Source organism: Salmo trutta, chromosome 30, assembly GCF_901001165.1.
Source record: "Salmo trutta chromosome 30, fSalTru1.1, whole genome shotgun sequence".
Classification (NCBI taxonomy): Eukaryota; Metazoa; Chordata; class Actinopteri; order Salmoniformes; family Salmonidae; genus Salmo; species Salmo trutta.
In genome coordinates this window covers 33,623,397-33,641,343 of record NC_042986.1, presented here as the reverse complement: position 1 = coordinate 33,641,343, position 17,947 = coordinate 33,623,397, and the positions used below count along the sequence as shown (strand labels likewise).

The 17,947-nt window shown below is 45.4% G+C and overlaps 1 protein-coding gene and 1 long non-coding RNA gene across 3 annotated transcripts; both read right to left on the bottom strand.

Annotated features, from left to right (window-relative positions):
• Positions 1-69: 69 nt before the first annotated feature.
• Positions 70-5,133, bottom strand: LOC115168537 (heavy metal-binding protein HIP). 2 transcript variants are annotated; one of them, XM_029723916.1, is made up of 5 exons: positions 5,096-5,133; positions 2,930-3,027; positions 1,543-1,788; positions 753-899; positions 70-488 (listed from the first exon to the last, which is right to left on the bottom strand). In XM_029723916.1, exons 2-5 carry the CDS (start codon positions 3,018-3,020, stop codon positions 187-189), a joined length of 786 nt encoding a protein of 261 aa, XP_029579776.1. In that variant the 5' UTR covers positions 3,021-3,027; positions 5,096-5,133; the 3' UTR covers positions 70-186. The 2 variants fall into 2 exon arrangements, with proteins under 2 accessions (XP_029579776.1, XP_029579777.1); XM_029723917.1 differs by having other exon boundaries at positions 2,930-3,042; positions 5,096-5,132.
• A 7,253-nt stretch (positions 5,134-12,386) lies between these two features.
• On the bottom strand, positions 12,387-15,709 carry LOC115168536 (uncharacterized). The gene is made up of 2 exons (XR_003870688.1): positions 15,489-15,709; positions 12,387-12,742 (listed from the first exon to the last, which is right to left on the bottom strand). It is a non-coding gene; the product is annotated as an uncharacterized LOC115168536 (long non-coding RNA).
• Between the last annotated feature and the right edge of the window lie 2,238 nt (positions 15,710-17,947).

Sequence of the window (17,947 nt, the reverse complement as noted above, 5' to 3'; positions counted from 1 at the left end):
TAACATGATCAAAAGGAGCAATACCAAAGTCATTGCTGCAAAACATGAATTCACTAAAGAAACAATTGCTGCTTTTAATATTGCTTTTATTGCCTCACACACATGTAAATGACAGCAAAAGAGAATATAATGTGTGGAAATTAAGTGGAGAACCCTCCCAACCTAAACCCTGACCCCCTCAGTCTCTCACTGTCCTTCTTCAATGTGGAAGAGCAGGAAGCCACTGAAGGTGCTGAGATTTCTGAAAGCATTACCGGTCACCTGGAAACCAGACGGTAGGACCAGGGAAACCGTGTCTCCTTTGGCCAGCTGCAGGGTGGCCCCGTTGGACGCAAAGTCTTCATTGTCCCCCTTGTCCTGATACTCATAGACCAGAGCTACCTCCTCGTGGTTCTTGTAAAGGGCCACCCCGATGTTGGCCTCATTTTTCCAGGTATAGGAAGTGAAAGTGAAGTAGTAGACTCCATTTACTGGTGCTGTGAATACTCCTGTATGGGTCGACAAGGACATTTATAAGAATTTCTGATTTATAAAGCATTATTAAACCATTTATAACGGCAAGTTATCCAACCCTAAATGTCCCGCTTTACTCGTAGTGTATCTTTATTAATCCTTTATAGAGCATGAAATACAGTTTAAGATGATTTGTGACCCATTGATATGTAGTTCTTATGAAGCCAATATGTTATCTGGGAATGTTTCAGCCAGACAAAGCTGTCTATGTAAATTGCAATAATATTTCAGCGGCTGACCTGTCCTGGGGCTGAACGCGTTACCAACGTTGGTGATGACGTGAGTGTGGACCAGGTTGGTGTCTGCCTGGAAGGGCCCGGTGTTGCCGTAGCCCTGGCTGTCCTGGGTAGGAGGTCTCAGGGCAGCTGAGAAGGCCACACCCACAGCTGGGTATAACAAAACAAATAAATGAGTTGATTTCAGTAGATTTGACATTGACATTTTTTTGCCTCTATCACCTGTTTAACTAGCATAGGCTAAAGAGTAACACTTTATTTGGATAGTCCATGCTTTAGAGAACTATCAGTAGCATTTCAACAAACTATCTGCTAACCCTAACCCTAGCTCTAACCTTAACCCCTACCCTAACCCTAAACTTAACCTTTACCCTTTTTCTAACCCTAACACTAACCTTATCCTTAGCAAGCAGTTGCTTATCAACAGATTTGTTGATAGTATGACCATCTGTAGAGCATCTACAGATGCAACATCCAGACTCTCCATAAAGTGTGAGTGGCTAAAGTTAGCTGATGTTTGTAGTGGCAGTATAAAGAAAACCAACCCATGTATTAAAGTTTGTCTTCGCCCATATATAGACAACTTTCAAGTTGAGTAACCATTTATCATTCATTTTTAAAATACTTAACTTCCCCTTTAAATTCAAATCAACTTATTCAGTCATATCAGATAATTAATTATTGGCCATTGTTCTGTCATTGTTCATTTTCTGTGCATGTATATCATTTATATCTGGTGCATCTAATTACTATTATATTAAGAAAATATATATAAAAATCCAAAGAGACTTACTGTTGCGTGACTTTCTCAAGTCCTCAACCTCCCTCCTCAGGTTTCCTACCTCGGCAGACAGGCCAGAGAAAAGGGTAGAGAAAGAACCAAAGCTGCAATCAGAGGTAGAGTGCTGGTTGGTGGAATCATCTGCCTGTCCATAAGACAGACAAACCATCACAATCAGCTGGAGAGGAAGCATCGTCTTCTTCATCATTGTCTTCGTCTGGACCTGCAAGCGTCTGTGGAGTTGGGTAGTTCCAAGGACTTGTTTATAAAGGATGAGGTCAGGGCACATGTGACCAAAGTAAAGGACTTATTAGGAATTACATGTTGAGTGTGGACATTAGAAAAAAATAATTAAAGGTTTGTCAGTAATCTTAACTTGGACTATTCCCACTCTCTGTACAAACACATTTGTTGTGCCTGGGCCAAATAACACATAAGTATCTGCAAGAGCAAACTTCAACCTCATTTCCCAAAAATCTTATCAACTGTTGAAATACAGGAAAACTTCTGTCAATTATTGTTTGATTTTCATCTTCTATTGATTTGTAAATATAGTGTCATGCTTTCGGTCAATGATATTCAGTCTTGTCGTCAGTCCGCCACATTGCACTGGACTGAGAATCTAGCTACAAGTCTGAAGGTGACACAACTGCCTCTAGTTCTCAAATATCAAGACCGTGGCCACGTCCCAATTATCGCTCCGTCCTCCCAAAGCGTGCACTAGTTCACTTCCCTTCACTGACTTAACAGAAAATGACTGTTATAAGAAACATGGAAACACAACTCTATCCCGCACCTACACCAATCCACTGCGTTGTCACGGAATTCTAGGACCAGTGGAGATGCGGAATCAGGCGCAGGAGACAGAGGGCCGGAGCAACAGTGTTTTAATGCCACGGGAAACAAAACACAATAGCCGAAAGGCACAGGGCGCTTAATAAAGTCCGCCAGGGAAAACACATTCCCAAAATAAAACACGAGGAAAAGCGCACGGGGCGCAGCCCGGCAATAAATCTGACACAGGCCAGCGAAACAGGCCACACACACAACTGTCCTGAGTGGACAATAAACAATCCCGCACGAGAACCCAAACTGAAAATACACACTAAATAACCCCCCACTAATGACAGACACGAAACAGGTGCGGGATAGACAGACAAAACCAAAAGACACAGAAACATAGATCGGTGGCAGCTAATGGGCCGGCGACGACGACCGCCGAGCGCCGCCCGACCGAGGAGGGGCGCCACCTTCGTTGGATACTGTGACATGCGTTTACATTTTGTTGGAAGTAGTGAACGACACACGCAGATCACACACTCAGAACAAACAATAAATCAGTCACAAAGCAGGCCCTAACATGGAACCCATATGGCAAACACAAAAGAGGAAGACCCACCTGGAGACAGCACAGGACAGGAGATGAAGGCAGAGGGTCTGACATGGCAACGCCTGGAGCGGAAAGACCGAAAGAGATGGAGGCGATTCATCGATGGCCTGAAAATCAATGGGCTGTTTACCTCAAAGAATACAAAGGCCTAAGTAAGTAAGTGAACGAGTGTATACTTCAGGAGGAAGGAGATATTATTGGGACACACCCTGTGACTATGCATGCTGCTTCTTGTCTCACCACATCACAGTATGTCAGGCATTAGAGAGTTGATACTTAGAACTACAGGGTATAATTAATCAGTAAGGCCTGGGGGGGTGTGGTATATGGCCAATATACCACATCTAAGTGCTGTTCTTAGCACGACGCAGTACGGAGTACCAGACAACTGCCCTTATGTTGGCCATATACCACACCCCCTCGGGCCTTTTTGCTATTATAAACTGATTACCAACGTAATTTGAGCAGTAAACATAAATGTTTCGTCATAATCATGGTATATGGTCTGATATACCACGTCGGCCAGCCAATCAGTATTCAGGGCTGGAACCACCCAGTTTATAATATAGCGTATGTCCAGAGCATCCTGAAGCTACATCTTATCTTTGACCCCTCTTAGTCTGATCCCGTTGTACCACTTGGTCTGATATCAGCTTTTTAGATTGGTTGTCTGTATTTTATTTCCTTCAAAAACAGTTTATCTGGACCTATGTCCATGTGTCAGAGTACTAGGGCTTGTACCAATATTTACAGGGATGTGGAAGTATGATAAGGGAGTTAAGGTTAAACAATGCGAGAACATTGGATTGGAATGAACCTACTATAAAGTCAAATATTTCTTTATCTATGGAGGTTTTCCTTGGAATGGAGGATTTATCTAAATGCTACTTCTGTTGTGGAAAATATTAAATCAAATACTTCTTTGACACCGGAGCTTGTAAATTCAATTACTTTATTACAAAAGTAACAGAAGCCGAGCATTTCTGTGGAAAAAGCAGCCTCCTCATTCTTAGTGCTTGGCTTTTATACAGTTTTACCCTTACATAACGTCATCACCTCACTTTACAAATCATGTTGTCTTCCTTAGTTTCCATTCTCTTATTGGCTCAGACATTGGGGCATATATTCTATTGGTGGCGTGACATGCATACTGGAGCCTATCACTGACTAGCTAATTTTCCTGTCCAAAGGTCTACAGAAGTTTAGACCGTTGTTGTCTATGTATGATTAACCAATGTGCATGTCCAGTAGCCTTCAAAAGATCAGATGTTGCCCAGACCAGACATGTCTTGTTGCTTTGCCTTGCCTCATCAACACAGATTCTGCTTTCGTTCTGTTTTTTTAAATGTCCAATGGTCAATTTGATGTTGATCTAGCTTTGTACACTCACATGGGCTCAGCCTTCATTCTGCTTACACGTCTAATATTTAAACTTATATCGATTCTTCTTTCTACTTCAAAGAGAACAGTATAGGTTACTGAAAATCAACCCTAGTCATGAATATTCACCTACACTTCCTTGTGCAAATAACGCTTGAATATGAACATTAACAGATGTACTATGGCTTAGGATGGAGCTCTCTCTCTGTCTGTAACCAGGATGGATCGGTGGTAAGACAGATAGCAGAAGTCACCATCATCTTCATCCTCCTTTACATCTCACCATCATGATCACCATTTCCAGCATCATCAACCACAAACCATTACCTCCATTTCATCACAGTTCAGTCAGTTATCCACATGAGGGAGACCAAACTGAATGACATCAATTTTCACACTTGTTTATTAGTAGCAGTAATGTACAAATGTAAGGAGCAGGGGCGAAAATCTGATATCAACTTTGGGGGGGACAATTACATGACATTTTCTCAAGAGCAATTCCTGAGGGGGACACCAAAAGTAGTGCTGTAACACATAGCCTACATTGTAATATGGTAAATGTATATTGAGGAACCAAAGAAATAAGGTGTTTGCCGTACTCCTAACTACCGGTACCCAAAACTACACAACTACTCACAACAGCAATACCATTGCCTTTAACAAATCTTAGTTCAGTCACCCGTTTAAGTTGAGAGTGGGGGTATCCATGGCATTTTCCAATTATGTTCCTATTTTACAAGTAAAAAAATTGAGAACCTTTCATAATGTTGCCAAACAAAGACTCAACAAACTTACCTGAGACTCCGTCTCTGCCAGTCTGTCCCTGCATATCTGTCCCCAACTCTGCTGTCTGTGTGCCATCTGTTGCCTGCTCTGCCTAATGACATCATTGTGAAACATTTCCATTAGAATTTCATTTCTTTCTTATGAACATTTTATCAACTAGTCTTTGAGATATTAGGCTACTAGGGTTCTTAATTTGCGTTTTGGTGTACTGAAAAATACTCTGATGTCCGTCTTTTATTTTTCTGCCATTTTTCTACCTGGCTGGCTACACACACACACAGTGTGTAGGTTATTTACAGTAGGAGTTGGGCTTCTATCATCTTATCTTTTATCATTCTATTTGGGCTTCGATCTAAAAGGTAGCTAGCAAATGTGAAATGGATTAAAATGACAAGAGTTGACAGCTGTATGAGTTCACCATTTACACAACATATGCTGCAACCTTTTGTAATTTTAATAGTTTGTTTCATATTGGCTGGCTTCCAACAATAGCTGAATTTGCAAAGCAAGCGAGCACCAATTCCGTTTCAGTGGTGTTTGCTATAATCTTTGCTACCCGGGTTAAATAAAATAAATAAAAGTTCCCTTGCGACAATTTAGCTTTTGCAACGAGACCATTAAATATATTTAAGACAATGGTAGAAGAAGAGTGTAGTTCTGTTCAGTTTGGACTTCAGTTTATCGCTAACCTTATCACAGGGACTTTGAAGCACTAACTTACATCATCTGCATGCTGATCTCGGAATAAATTGACGATAGCAAAGATTCCATCTTTGACGAGGCCACATAAATGGAATTGGTACTAGCTAGCTTAATAGTTAATATTTGCACGCTAGCTCTGCATATTCAGCTAGTGTGTGTGCGCGATTGACTGGATTAACTTTACGTCAGTTACGTTCATTGAGTGCCTTTCAGACAGTAGACACGACTCCTCTGCTACCTTGCCAGTGGATCAAACCATTGTGAGGCAAAGAGTGGGTCGCAATCTTTTGAAACTTAAAAACGCGCTATTAAGTGTCTATAATCAGCACAATTGCTTTCATTGCGTATTATTAATATTATTTAAATTACATAGTTATGTTTCAGTGATATATTGGGGGGGACAAATCATATTTTTCCCAGGATGGGGGGGTCGTGTCCCCCCCGGGATTTCCGCCCCTGGTAAGGAGAACATGTAAGGAAAACACCTCTTTTACACTACTGCTACTCTCTGTTCATCATATATGCATAGTCACTTTAACCATATCTACATGTACATACTACCTCAATCAGCCTGACTAACCGGTGCCTGTATGTAGCCTAGCTACAGTTATAGGCTCGCAACTGTTATTTTTCACTGTCTTTTTTACTGTTTTTATTTCTTTACTTACCTATTGTTCACCTAATACCATTTTTGCACTGTTGGTTAGAGCCTGTAAGTAAGCATTTCACTGTTGTAATCGACGCACGAGACAAATAAACTTTGATTTGAAAAGAGGATCACGTGTAACGTTTTGTCTCTGACCCTGGGCCACACACTGTAAATACATTTGATTGATTGATTGACTATCCAAACCAATGTACATTTCTAGAGGTAGACATCCATGAGAAGTACACTACATACCACAGGAGGTTGGTGGCACCTTAATTGGGGAGAACGGGCTTTGTTGTAATGACTGGAGCAGAGTAAGTGGAATGGTATCAAATACATCAAACACGTGGTTTCCAGGTGTTTGATGCCATTCCTTTTGCTCCGTTCTGGACATTATTATGAGCCGTTCTCCCCTCAGCAGCCTTCTGTGTGTACATACCCTATGAAGACCTGAAAGGATTTCACTTAGCCTGTTGCTAGGATCTAAGCCACTATTGCTTATATCTATTCAGTCCTATCATACAGTGACCAAAGCGTGCAGGCGGGTGTAGTGGCTAGGTGTTGATGTCCAGAGGACTAGCTCCAGACACCGTTGATGAGTAAAGTAACAGAGGAAAATAGATGGGATATGAATGAGGATGTGTATGTGGTCCGGGCAGACCAGGACTGTGGTCTTATATGCAGACTCAGAAGAAAAAACCAGGGAAGTGTCCCAATACTCAAGACTCCTTCAGAGAACAGGTTTTATTTTTCACTGTAAGGTCAAGAGTAACACATTGCGTTGACTAGCAGATCCCCTTAAGCACAGATCTAGGATCAGCAAGCGTAGCTTCCTGAGCCCCTAACGTTAACCATCGGGGAAACTGCAAAATTGACCTTAGATCAGTGTCAAGGGGTAACAAACACGAATGGGGTAACTGGTCCAACAGGCATTACATAGTACAGTTCAGCATCACCATGGATACCTGCAGACCTGGGTCCAAATACTATTTCAAATATCTCAGTTACTCTCACATACATTTGAAGTAAGTATTAAGATATTGTTTATTTGAAAAGACAAGTAGTTGAACATTTTAATGTATTTGGAAATACACTTGGAAAGTATTTGAAAATAGTCAAATATACTCCCATGCATTTAACCCAGGTATTTGAAAATAGTATTTGAAAGAAGTATCCCTGGCTCATTTACAATGCCCTATGAGATAATGTACATTAAATCAACATGCACTTAAGTAAAACAATATATTGACTTAAGTCCATGTTAAGTGTATTTATCTCAAGTCTGAAGCAGGCCCTTAGTGACCTCCCCATGTCCTTCTGTTCAGTGACATTGGCAGGCAGAATTACATCAAACAAGGACTCCATCAGTGGAGGCTGCTGAGGGGAGGACAGCTCATAAATATGGCTGGAATGGAGTCAACGGAATGGTAACAAACACATAGAAACCATGTCTTTGATGTGTTTGGTGACATTCCATTGATTCCATTCCAGACATTACTATGAGCCGTCCTCCCCTCAGCAGCCTCCACTGGACTCCATGGGTGATGTTGGAAATCCTTGTGTTTCACGGCGATGCTGTCAGTAGTATTGGTACAGGAGTGTGATCCTGTCCTGTAATCCTCCACAAAGACAGGCTGGGAGGTTGTAATAAACCACACACACTTACTGCATGAAGGCTTCAAAGGAAGACAAAATATTTAAAGTATTTCATGAGAAAAACACTCCATCAAACTAAGGATTTTTATTTAGTGTTCACAACTATTTCACCAATCATTGCGCGAGCTCTGTGATGCACACACACACCAAACCTCTTCGTAAGCTCACACACTCGCGTCACATCACACGCCCTCCACTCCCCTTAAACTGTGTGGGGAAACTGTGATGATGTTGTGTGACCACTAGGTGTCACCAAAGCACAGTAAGACAGTGATAGGGAGGCTAAGGCGTTATACTCCATCAAACCTCTCAAATCTAAAAAGAAAACATTTACTCTCCTAACTTTATTACATCACTGAAAAAGGGATGAATCTGTCCGGAACTCTACAGCCTTGGCCCGATTATCAATACAGAAATATTGCTCTGGTTTTCAAAATAAGGTTACCTGACTGAGTCTGCTGCCGTATCAAACCTGTACACTGCCTATATACAGATCATCTATGTACATGCTACATACTCTCACACTCTGAGTAGAAGTTGCCCTTAGGTACAGATCTAGGATCAGCAAATCCTGACTTTAACCATTAGGGGGGGGGAAAGACATAACATAGTACTGAGCCTAGATCAGAGTATAGGGACAACTTCATCCTGCTCACACTCTCCCACTCACAGACTCACTGACCTGTACACAACCTGACCACTTGTATACGAAACAGTCGTGTTTGGACCCTCTGGGCGGAATTCAATCTAAGTTAAATTCCAGCCTCAGTGTGTTTTGGTCCAGTGGTCTTAGTTCATCTGGTGCCTCCACAACACAGCAGACAACAGAGAGTAAATGCTCTAAAACTGGGGTTAAAACTAACTAAAAAGTAGCCGATAGGTTGCAAGAGGGTAGTCAATGAGGTCACTTCCTATGTTCTCCCAATCACTGATCAGTAAACACTATGTGACTCCGCCCTTTCCTGCCGGCTCAAATTGCAGCCATTTCACAAACATGAGACGTCCATATATCCCATGATATATCCATACAAACATGCTTTAGCTTCTAAAGGGGGAGTGAAGTAAAGGGTTAGGTATCATTATTCGGAGGTTTCTCTTTAAACAGCACTTTAACCCACCCCCAGACTAACTAGAGGAGTGAGACAGATCCATGATTGATCTGTTGACTGATTGATCATGTAGATGATAAAGTCATCCATACATCTTGTCTGAGCACAGAGCATGTAGTGGGCCATTTTCCAAGAGGCCCTCCTAGACAGGCTTGCCCTATGTTAAACTCTACAAGGGGAACATTTAGACTACACTTCCTTTACCTTATAACCTAGCTAACCTCATGTTCCTGGCTTCTGGGGAACAAGACTACCTTACACCAAGATCCACAAAACTACACTACCCATAAGTCCTGAGCTTAAGGAATGTGCAACACGTTCTCAGTCAATCACCAGCGTTTCCCACGGGAACATGGCCCGGTGACACAGAGAATTGCATTCTGGGAAATCATTGCTTGTACCTTATTACTAAAGAGTGAAAAGTAGGGTCATATATACAGATTAGAAACAAAACAAAACTATATTGTGTGTGTGTGTGTGTGTGTGTGTGTGTGTGTGTGTAAGGCTGTGTGTGTGTGTATAAGAGAGTGTGTGTGTGTGTGTGTGTGTGCGTGTGTGTGTATAAGGGTGTGTGTGTGTGTGTGTATATAAGGGTGTGTGTGTGGGAGGAGCGTTGTTGTGTTTTAGATTCAGTATCTAAGAGGTCAGATCAGGTGCAACAAGAACAGCTGAATGTTAATGAACTATAAATGGAACATATCAACCAGGTTGTCAGGGGTTCAGGGGTTTCTTTACACTGTTTTAACCCCCCTCTGTCCTGTGAGGTGAACTTCTGGCGTGAAGTGTACCTGGGCATCAACAACCCTCCTGTATATTGCTCTGTTGTGTACATCTCTATAGCGTGTCATAACAGTATCACATCATATTGATAATAATCTATTCATAATGCATTGTCGTATTATGTAACTTAGTGTTTCCTAGTGTGCACTTCAGCATAGTGGGCTAGTGAAGTGCCCATTCCTGCCCTGAAGTGTTGACTTCTGTAGATACTGTACATTTTGAGGAAGATAACTTTAGTGTCGTTAGTGTATGATTGGTACCGTATTGGTACCGTAACCTGCCTGAGTGACTGATTGATGAGGTAATTGAATTGGGGATCAGGTGCCAGGTCTGGGCACTGTAATGTACAAATGTGTGTGTATGTGTGTGTTGGGGGGGGGGGGGGGGGGGGGGGGGGGGGGGGGGGGGGGGGGGGGGGGGGGGGGGGGGGGGGGGGGAGGGGCAGCAATGGATTAAATAGTCCGATTCTCCAGGCTCAGTATGTAATCCATTCCATTCCAAATATGATTTGGAAACAATGGATTAGCATCCTATAGACACTATTCTATGCCTCGTGTGTTTATGTGCGCGTGCATACATGTGTGTGTGGGGTAGAGAAATGGACACGTACAGCGGTAGGGTCGTTAGCTAGGGGTCAATGTTTCAGCTATTGGCTGGGGTTAGGGCTTGAGGTGTTGGTTAGGGTTAGGGTTAGGACTTGAGGTGTTGGTTAGGGTTAGGGCTTGAGGTGTTGGTTAGGGTTAGGGCTTGAGGTGTTGGTTAGGGTTAGGACTTGAGGTGTTGGTTAGGGTTAGGGCTTGAGGTGTTGGTTAGGGTTAGGGCTTGAGGTGTTGGTTAGGGTTAGGGCTTGAGGTGTTGGTTAGGGTTAGGGCTTGAGGTGTTGGTTAAGGTTAGGGGTTGAGGTGTTGGTTAAGGTTAGGGGTTGAGGTGTTGGTCAGGGTTAGGGTTAGGGCTTGAGGTGTTGGTTAAGGTTAGGACTTGAGGTGTTGGTTAAGGTTAGGGCTTGAGGTGTTGGTTAGGGTTAGGGCTTGAGATGTTGGTTAAGGTTAGGGGTTGAGGTGTTGGTTAAGGTTAGGGGTTGAGGTGTTGGGTAAGGTTAGGGGTTGAGGTGTTGGTTAAGGTTAGGGGTTGAGGTGTTGGTTAAGGTTAGGGGTTGAGGTGTTGGTTAAGGTTAGGGGTTGAGGTGTTGGTTAAGGTTAAGGTTAGGGGTTGAGGTGTTGGGTAAGGTTAGGGGTTGAGGTGTTGGTTAAGGTTAGGGGTTGAGGTGTTGGTTAAGGTTAGGGGTTGAGGTGTTGGTTAAGGTTAGGGGTTGAGGTGTTGGTTAGGGTTGGGGTTAGGGGTTGAGGTGTTGGTTAAGGTTAGGGGTTGAGGTGTTGGTTGGGGTTAGGGGTTGAGGTGTTGGTTGGGGTTAGGGGTTGAGGTGTTGGTTAAGGTTAGGGGTTGAGGTGTTGGTTAAGGTTAGGGGTTGAGGTGTTGGTTAAGGGTTGAGGTGTTGGTTAAGGTTAGGGTTAGGTTGGGGTTAGGGGTTGAGGTGTTGAGGTGTTGGTTAAGGTTAGGGTTAGGGGTTGGTTGGGGTTAGGGGTTGAGGTGTTGGTTAAGGTTAGGGTTAGGGGTTGGTTAAGGTTTGAGGTTGAGGTGTTGGTTAAGGTTAGGGGTTGAGGTTGGTTAAGGTTTGGGGTTGAGTTGTTGGTTGGGGGTCAAGGTTAGGGCTTATGGTTAGGGTGCAATATGAAAAATGCAGAGTTCTACAGCTCAGTCTAGGGTTAGGGTCTATCCTGGGGTGCAGAGGCTCGCGTTCCCCACCCCCCTCATCCCTACCTCCCTCACTTTAAACATGACCGTTCTCTATCCTGGGGTGCAGAGGCTCGCGTTCCCCACCCCCCTCATCCCTACCTCCCTCACTTTAAACATGACCGTTCTCTATCCTGGGGTGCAGAGGCTCGCGTTCCCCACCCCCCTCATCCCTACCTCCCTCACTTTAAACATGAACGTTCTCTATCCTGGGGTGCAGAGGCTCGCGTTCCCCACCCCCCTCATCCCTACCTCCCTCACTTTAAACATGACCGTTCTCTATCCTGGGGTGCAGAGGCTCGCGTTCCCCACCCCCCTCATCCCTACCTCCCTCACTTTAAACATGACCGTTCTCTATCCTGGGGTGCAGAGGCTCGCGTTCCCCACCCCCCTCATCCCTACCTCCCTCACTTTAAACATGACCGTTCTCTATCCTGGGGATGCAGAGGCTCACATTCCCCACCCCCCTCATACCCCCCCGCTCCCGTTAGAGCTCACCGATACAGCAAATCCTGTTCCAACCATATCCACTCGACCCTAATCACTGCTGTACTCTGAGCAGTAGGAGAAGCAGCACGGAGGATCACTCCTCTCATCCTCCTCTTCTTACATATTCACCTTTATGTTCAATTCCTCAAGTCTTCTCATCCTCTGGCTTCATTATGTTAAGTCCTTTGTTTTTCTCCATTTAGTGTTCCTCGGTCTTGTGTTGTTGACTTGTTGTTTTTGTTTTGGGAAGTACTGTGTGTTTTCTCTCCTTTGGTGTGTGTGTGTGGCAGGGTCTGTGTTGGATTCTTCGGGGTGAGTGTGTGTGGCAGAGTGTGTGTTGGACTCCTTCGGTGTGTGTGGCGGGGTTGGTGTGTGTGTGACAGTTCTGTACGTCACTGTCCTCCTCACAACCCCCCCCCCCCCCCCCCCAACCCCACCGACACTAAAACAACACACTTTGCCTCCTACTCTTCCCCTGGGCTGAGAGAGAGAGAGACAGAGAGAGAGAGAGAGACAGAGAGAGAGAGAGAGAGAGACAGACAGACAGACAGACAGACAGACAGACAGACAGACAGACAGACAGACAGACAGACAGACAGACAGACAGACAGACAGACAGACAGACAGACAGACAGACAGGATGGGGGAAAAGGGATAAGATGATGAATAGAAGGGGAAAGAACAAAAGAAAGAAACATAATATATTAGCACTGTGTTAAACAGACAGGTACCACCCCACACAGACAGGTACCACCCCACACAGACAGGTACCACCCCACACAGACAGGTACCACCCCAGACAGACAGGTACCACCCTACACAGACAGGTACCACCCCACACACACAGATACCACCCCACACAGACAGGTACCACCCCACACAGACAGGTACCACCCCACACAGACAGGTACCACCCCACACAGACAGGTACCACCCACACAGACAGGTACCACCCCACACAGACAGGTACCACCCCACACAGACAGGTACCACCCCAGACAGACAGGTACCACCCCACACAGACAGGTACCACCCCACACACACAGATACCACCCCACACAGACAGGTACCACCCCACACAGACAGGTACCACCCCACACAGACAGGTACCACCCCACACAGACAGGTACCACCCCAGACAGGTACCACCCCAGACAGACAGGTACCACCCCACACAGACAGGTACCACCCCACACAGACAGGTACCACCCCACACAGACAGGTAACCACCCCAGACAGGTACCACCCCAGACAGACAGGTACCACCCCACACAGACAGGTACCACCCCACACAGACAGGTACCACCCCACACAGACAGGTACCACCCCACACAGACAGGTACCACCCCAGACAGGTACCACCCCAGACAGACAGGTACCACCCCACACAGACAGGTACCACCCCACACAGACAGGTACCACCCCACACAGACAGGTACCACCCCACACAGACAGGTACCACCCCAGACAGGTACCACCCCACACACAGGTACACCCCCACACAGACAGGTACCACCCCACACAGACAGGTACCACCCCACACAGACAGGTACCACCCCACACAGACAGGTACCACCCCAGACAGGTACCACCCCAGACAGACAGGTACCACCCCACACAGACAGGTACCACCCCACACAGACAGGTACCACCCCACACAGACAGGTACCACCCCAGACAGGTACCACCCCAGACAGACAGGTACCACCCCACACAGACAGGTACCACCCCACACAGACAGGTACCACCCCACACAGACAGGTACCACCCCACACACACAGGTACCACCCCACACAGACAGGTACCACCCCACACAGACAGGTACCACCCCACACACACAGATACCACCCCACACAGACAGGTACCACCCCACACAGACAGGTACCACCCCACACAGACAGGTACCACCCCACACACACAGATACCACCCCACACAGACAGGTACCACCCCACACAGACAGGTACCACCCCACACACACAGATACCACCCCACACAGACAGGTACCACCCCACACAGACAGGTACCACCCCACACACACAGATACCACCCCACACAGACAGGTAACACCCCACACAGACAGGTACCACCCCACACAGACAGGTACCACCCCACACAGACAGGTACCACCCCACAACACCGACAGGTACCACCCCACACAGACAGGTACCACCCCACACAGACAGGTACCACCCCACACAGACAGGTACCACCCCACACAGACAGATACCACCCCACAACACCGACAGGTACCACCCCACACAGACAGGTACCACCCCACACACACAGGTACCACCCCACACAGACAGGTACCACCCCACACAGACAGGTACCACCCCACACACACAGGTACCACCCCACACAGACAGGTACCACCCCACACAGACAGGTACCACCCCACACAGACAGGTACCACCCCACACAGACAGGTACCACCCCACACACACAGGTACCACCCCACACAGACAGGTACCACCCCACACAGACAAAGTGGATCAAAACTTCCATCTCTGAAATACAAGTTCATCCTAAACATTTGATGTCAAGTTTGATTTATCCGAGTTCTCCTTAACAGTAGCTCAACATGCACAAAACCAGAATTGTACATAAGACAACAACACAAAGTAATCTAAAGAACTCTGTCACACACACACACTGCACCCTGTGTTCACACACACTTACAGACAAAACACAAAGGCTACATCTCCCTCTGCAGGAACCTGAACAGAGCTGCAAACATAAAGAGTTTCAATCAAAATGTCTCCTCTCGCTCCCATCCTTCCCAGAATGCCTTCTGTTTGACCTTTCACCCCAACCTCACTGAAATAGAACACTGGGAGGTTTCTCTCTCAGAGAAAAGTACAAAGAAGGCAAATGGTGGAATGATGAACAGAAAAACATGGGCAGCAAGAACAGAAGGAGAGAGAGAGAAAGACAGGGAGTCAAGGATGAAAAAGAACATTATGGTAAAAAGTGCAGGGGAAGATACAAGGGAAAGAGAGGACATCACCCAGGCAACAAGAAGAAGCAGAGAATAAGTAAACAGGGACTATAAGGCAGTATGTCTGAAGGGGACAGAAACACAGTTCATACAGAGTCATTACAAGTGGAGAATAGAATAGGCACAGATAAGCAGTGGACACAAAGATAGACGTCGGGACATACAGAAAGACATATGAACTGAAAGTGAGGAAAATGAAGTGAAAGTGAGAGAGATCATGTATTTACCAGAATGGGAGGGGCAACTCAGCCTGTGGAGGGGGAGGAGAGGCCGTGACTCTGAGCCCTGGGATTGGCTCCTTCTCTCTGGAAGTACTGCGAGGGGGCGGAGCCTAGCTTATGGGCCACTGCTATTTAGGAAGGGGGGGGCAAGGTGGTGGTGGTGGGGGGCACATGAGAGAGAGACAGAGACAGAGAGAGAGAGAGAGAGAGAGAGAGAGAGAGGAAGAGAGAGAGAGAGAGAGAGAGAGAGAGGCAGGGGCGAAGGGGGGAGGTGTTTGGTGTTGTCAGAGGCACATGGGAGGAGGAAAGAAATAGAGAGAGGTAGGAAGAGAAGAGAGAAAGAGAGGAACACACAGAGAGAGTGAGACAGAGTGACAGAGACAGAACCAGTGAACTTGGTAGAGGCAGATGTCAATACGGCACACCAGAGAGCATAGTTCACACTAGCATGGAGTAGACGGTGTGAACCAGGCATGGCTCTGCAAATCACAAGACAGAGTCCCAAGACACGGTGTGTGACACATTATGACCACACTGCAATATGAGAAACACAGAAAGCTCACAGAGACAGAGAGAGAGGCACAGAGACAGAGAGAGAGGCACAGAGACAGAGAGAGAGGCACAGAGACAGACAGAGAGGCACAGAGACAGAGAGAGAGGCACAGAGACAAAGAGAGAGGCACAGAGACAGAGAGAGAGGCACAGAGACAGAGAGAGAGGCACAGAGACAGAGGCACAGAGACAGAGAGAGAGGCACAGAGACAGAGAGAGAGTTACAGAGACAGAGAGAGAGGCACAGAGACAGAGAGAGAGTTACAGAGACAGAGAGGTGAGGCACAGAGACAGAGAGAGAGGCACAGAGACAGAGAGAGAGGCACAGAGACAGAGAGAGAGGCACAGAGACAGAGAGAGAGGCACAGAGACAGAGAGAGAGGCACAGAGACAGAGAGAGAGTTACAGAGACAGAGAGAGAGGCACAGAGACAGAGAGAGAGGCACAGAGACAGAGAGAGAGGCACAGCGACAGAGAGAGTTACAGAGACAGCAACATACATCAACAGAGATCAAGCGATATAGACACATAACAAATATATATACAGTACTGTCCAAAGGTTTTAGCCAGGTGTGAAAAAATGCTATAAAGTAAGAATGCTTTCAAAAATAGACATGTTAATAGATTATATTTATCAATTAACTAAATGCAAAGTGAGTGAACAGAAGAAAAATCTAGATCAAATCCATATTTGGTGTGACCATCCCTTACCTTCATAACCACAATTGGTGTCGTGTCTTTGGCTATGCCGGATTAAGTGATATGACATGCTATTCTATAAAATCCTTTCTCTGTAATTAATATTACCTGATTGAGCTAATCATGTAAATGTAATTAACTATAAAGTCGGGGCACCACGAAAGAGTGTTTATAGAGCTGTTATCCTCCGAATAAACTCTGAAAGACCTAGTTCTATTTTACATCAATAGCAGTCAATATTAATCGTCACCTTATTCAGTCTCATCTGAAAGTTGTAAATTCTTGGTTATCTTCACGAACTCTGGCTAACAAGTTGAATCAGCAATGCAAAATTGGGTTTAATTATTTATTTACTAAATACCTAACCAATCACACAGAATTACATATACACAGAATGCAACTTATGTCATACAGAAAACTTCCCTGGTGGACGGAACCTGTATGATGGCTTGTTACACAAAAAGAGGGGGTTGGGCTTGAATGAAAGAGCGGGAAGACTGAGGAACAAAGGGACAAGCTAAGCTATCGTAAATACAGTATCTTATGCATTCTAAATTACCGCCAATTTGGAAAAGGAAAATGCAATAAATATTTACTTTGAGCTGCGCTTCGGTAGGTTGGTCGTAGATGCTGGCCGTGTTGGCCAACAGAGATCTTCCTGTCCTCGGAAGAATGTCTCTGGTGGTAAATTGGATACATTGTAGTATCTTCGTTGTGTGTTAGACTGGATACGTCGTCCGTCCTTTCCTAGCCCACGTTTACAGCTGCTGTTGCTAACTCAACGGCTAGGAGGTCTCACTTCTTTAGTGAATAAGAGTTCAAAGTTCATACCATTCACAACCAAAGCTTACGCTGAGGTTGGCTTAGTTCTGTAGTTGGCATGTTAGTCCTTTTTAACCTCTTGACGCACGTTAAGGATAGGGGGCGCTACAGCGAATTTTGAAAAAAATATGTGCCCATTTTAAACGGCCTCCTACTCAAACTCAGAAGCTAGAATATGCATATAATTAGTAGATTTGGATAGAAAACACTCTAAAGTTTCTAAAACTGTTTGAATGGTGTCTGTGAGTATAACAGAACTCATATGGCAGTCAAAACCCCGAGACAGATCCTAACAGGAAGTGGAAATCTGATTTGTGGACTCACCTTCAGCACTTTGCCTATAAAACACACAGTGAGTTAGGATTCATTGAGCACTTCCTAAGGCTTCCACT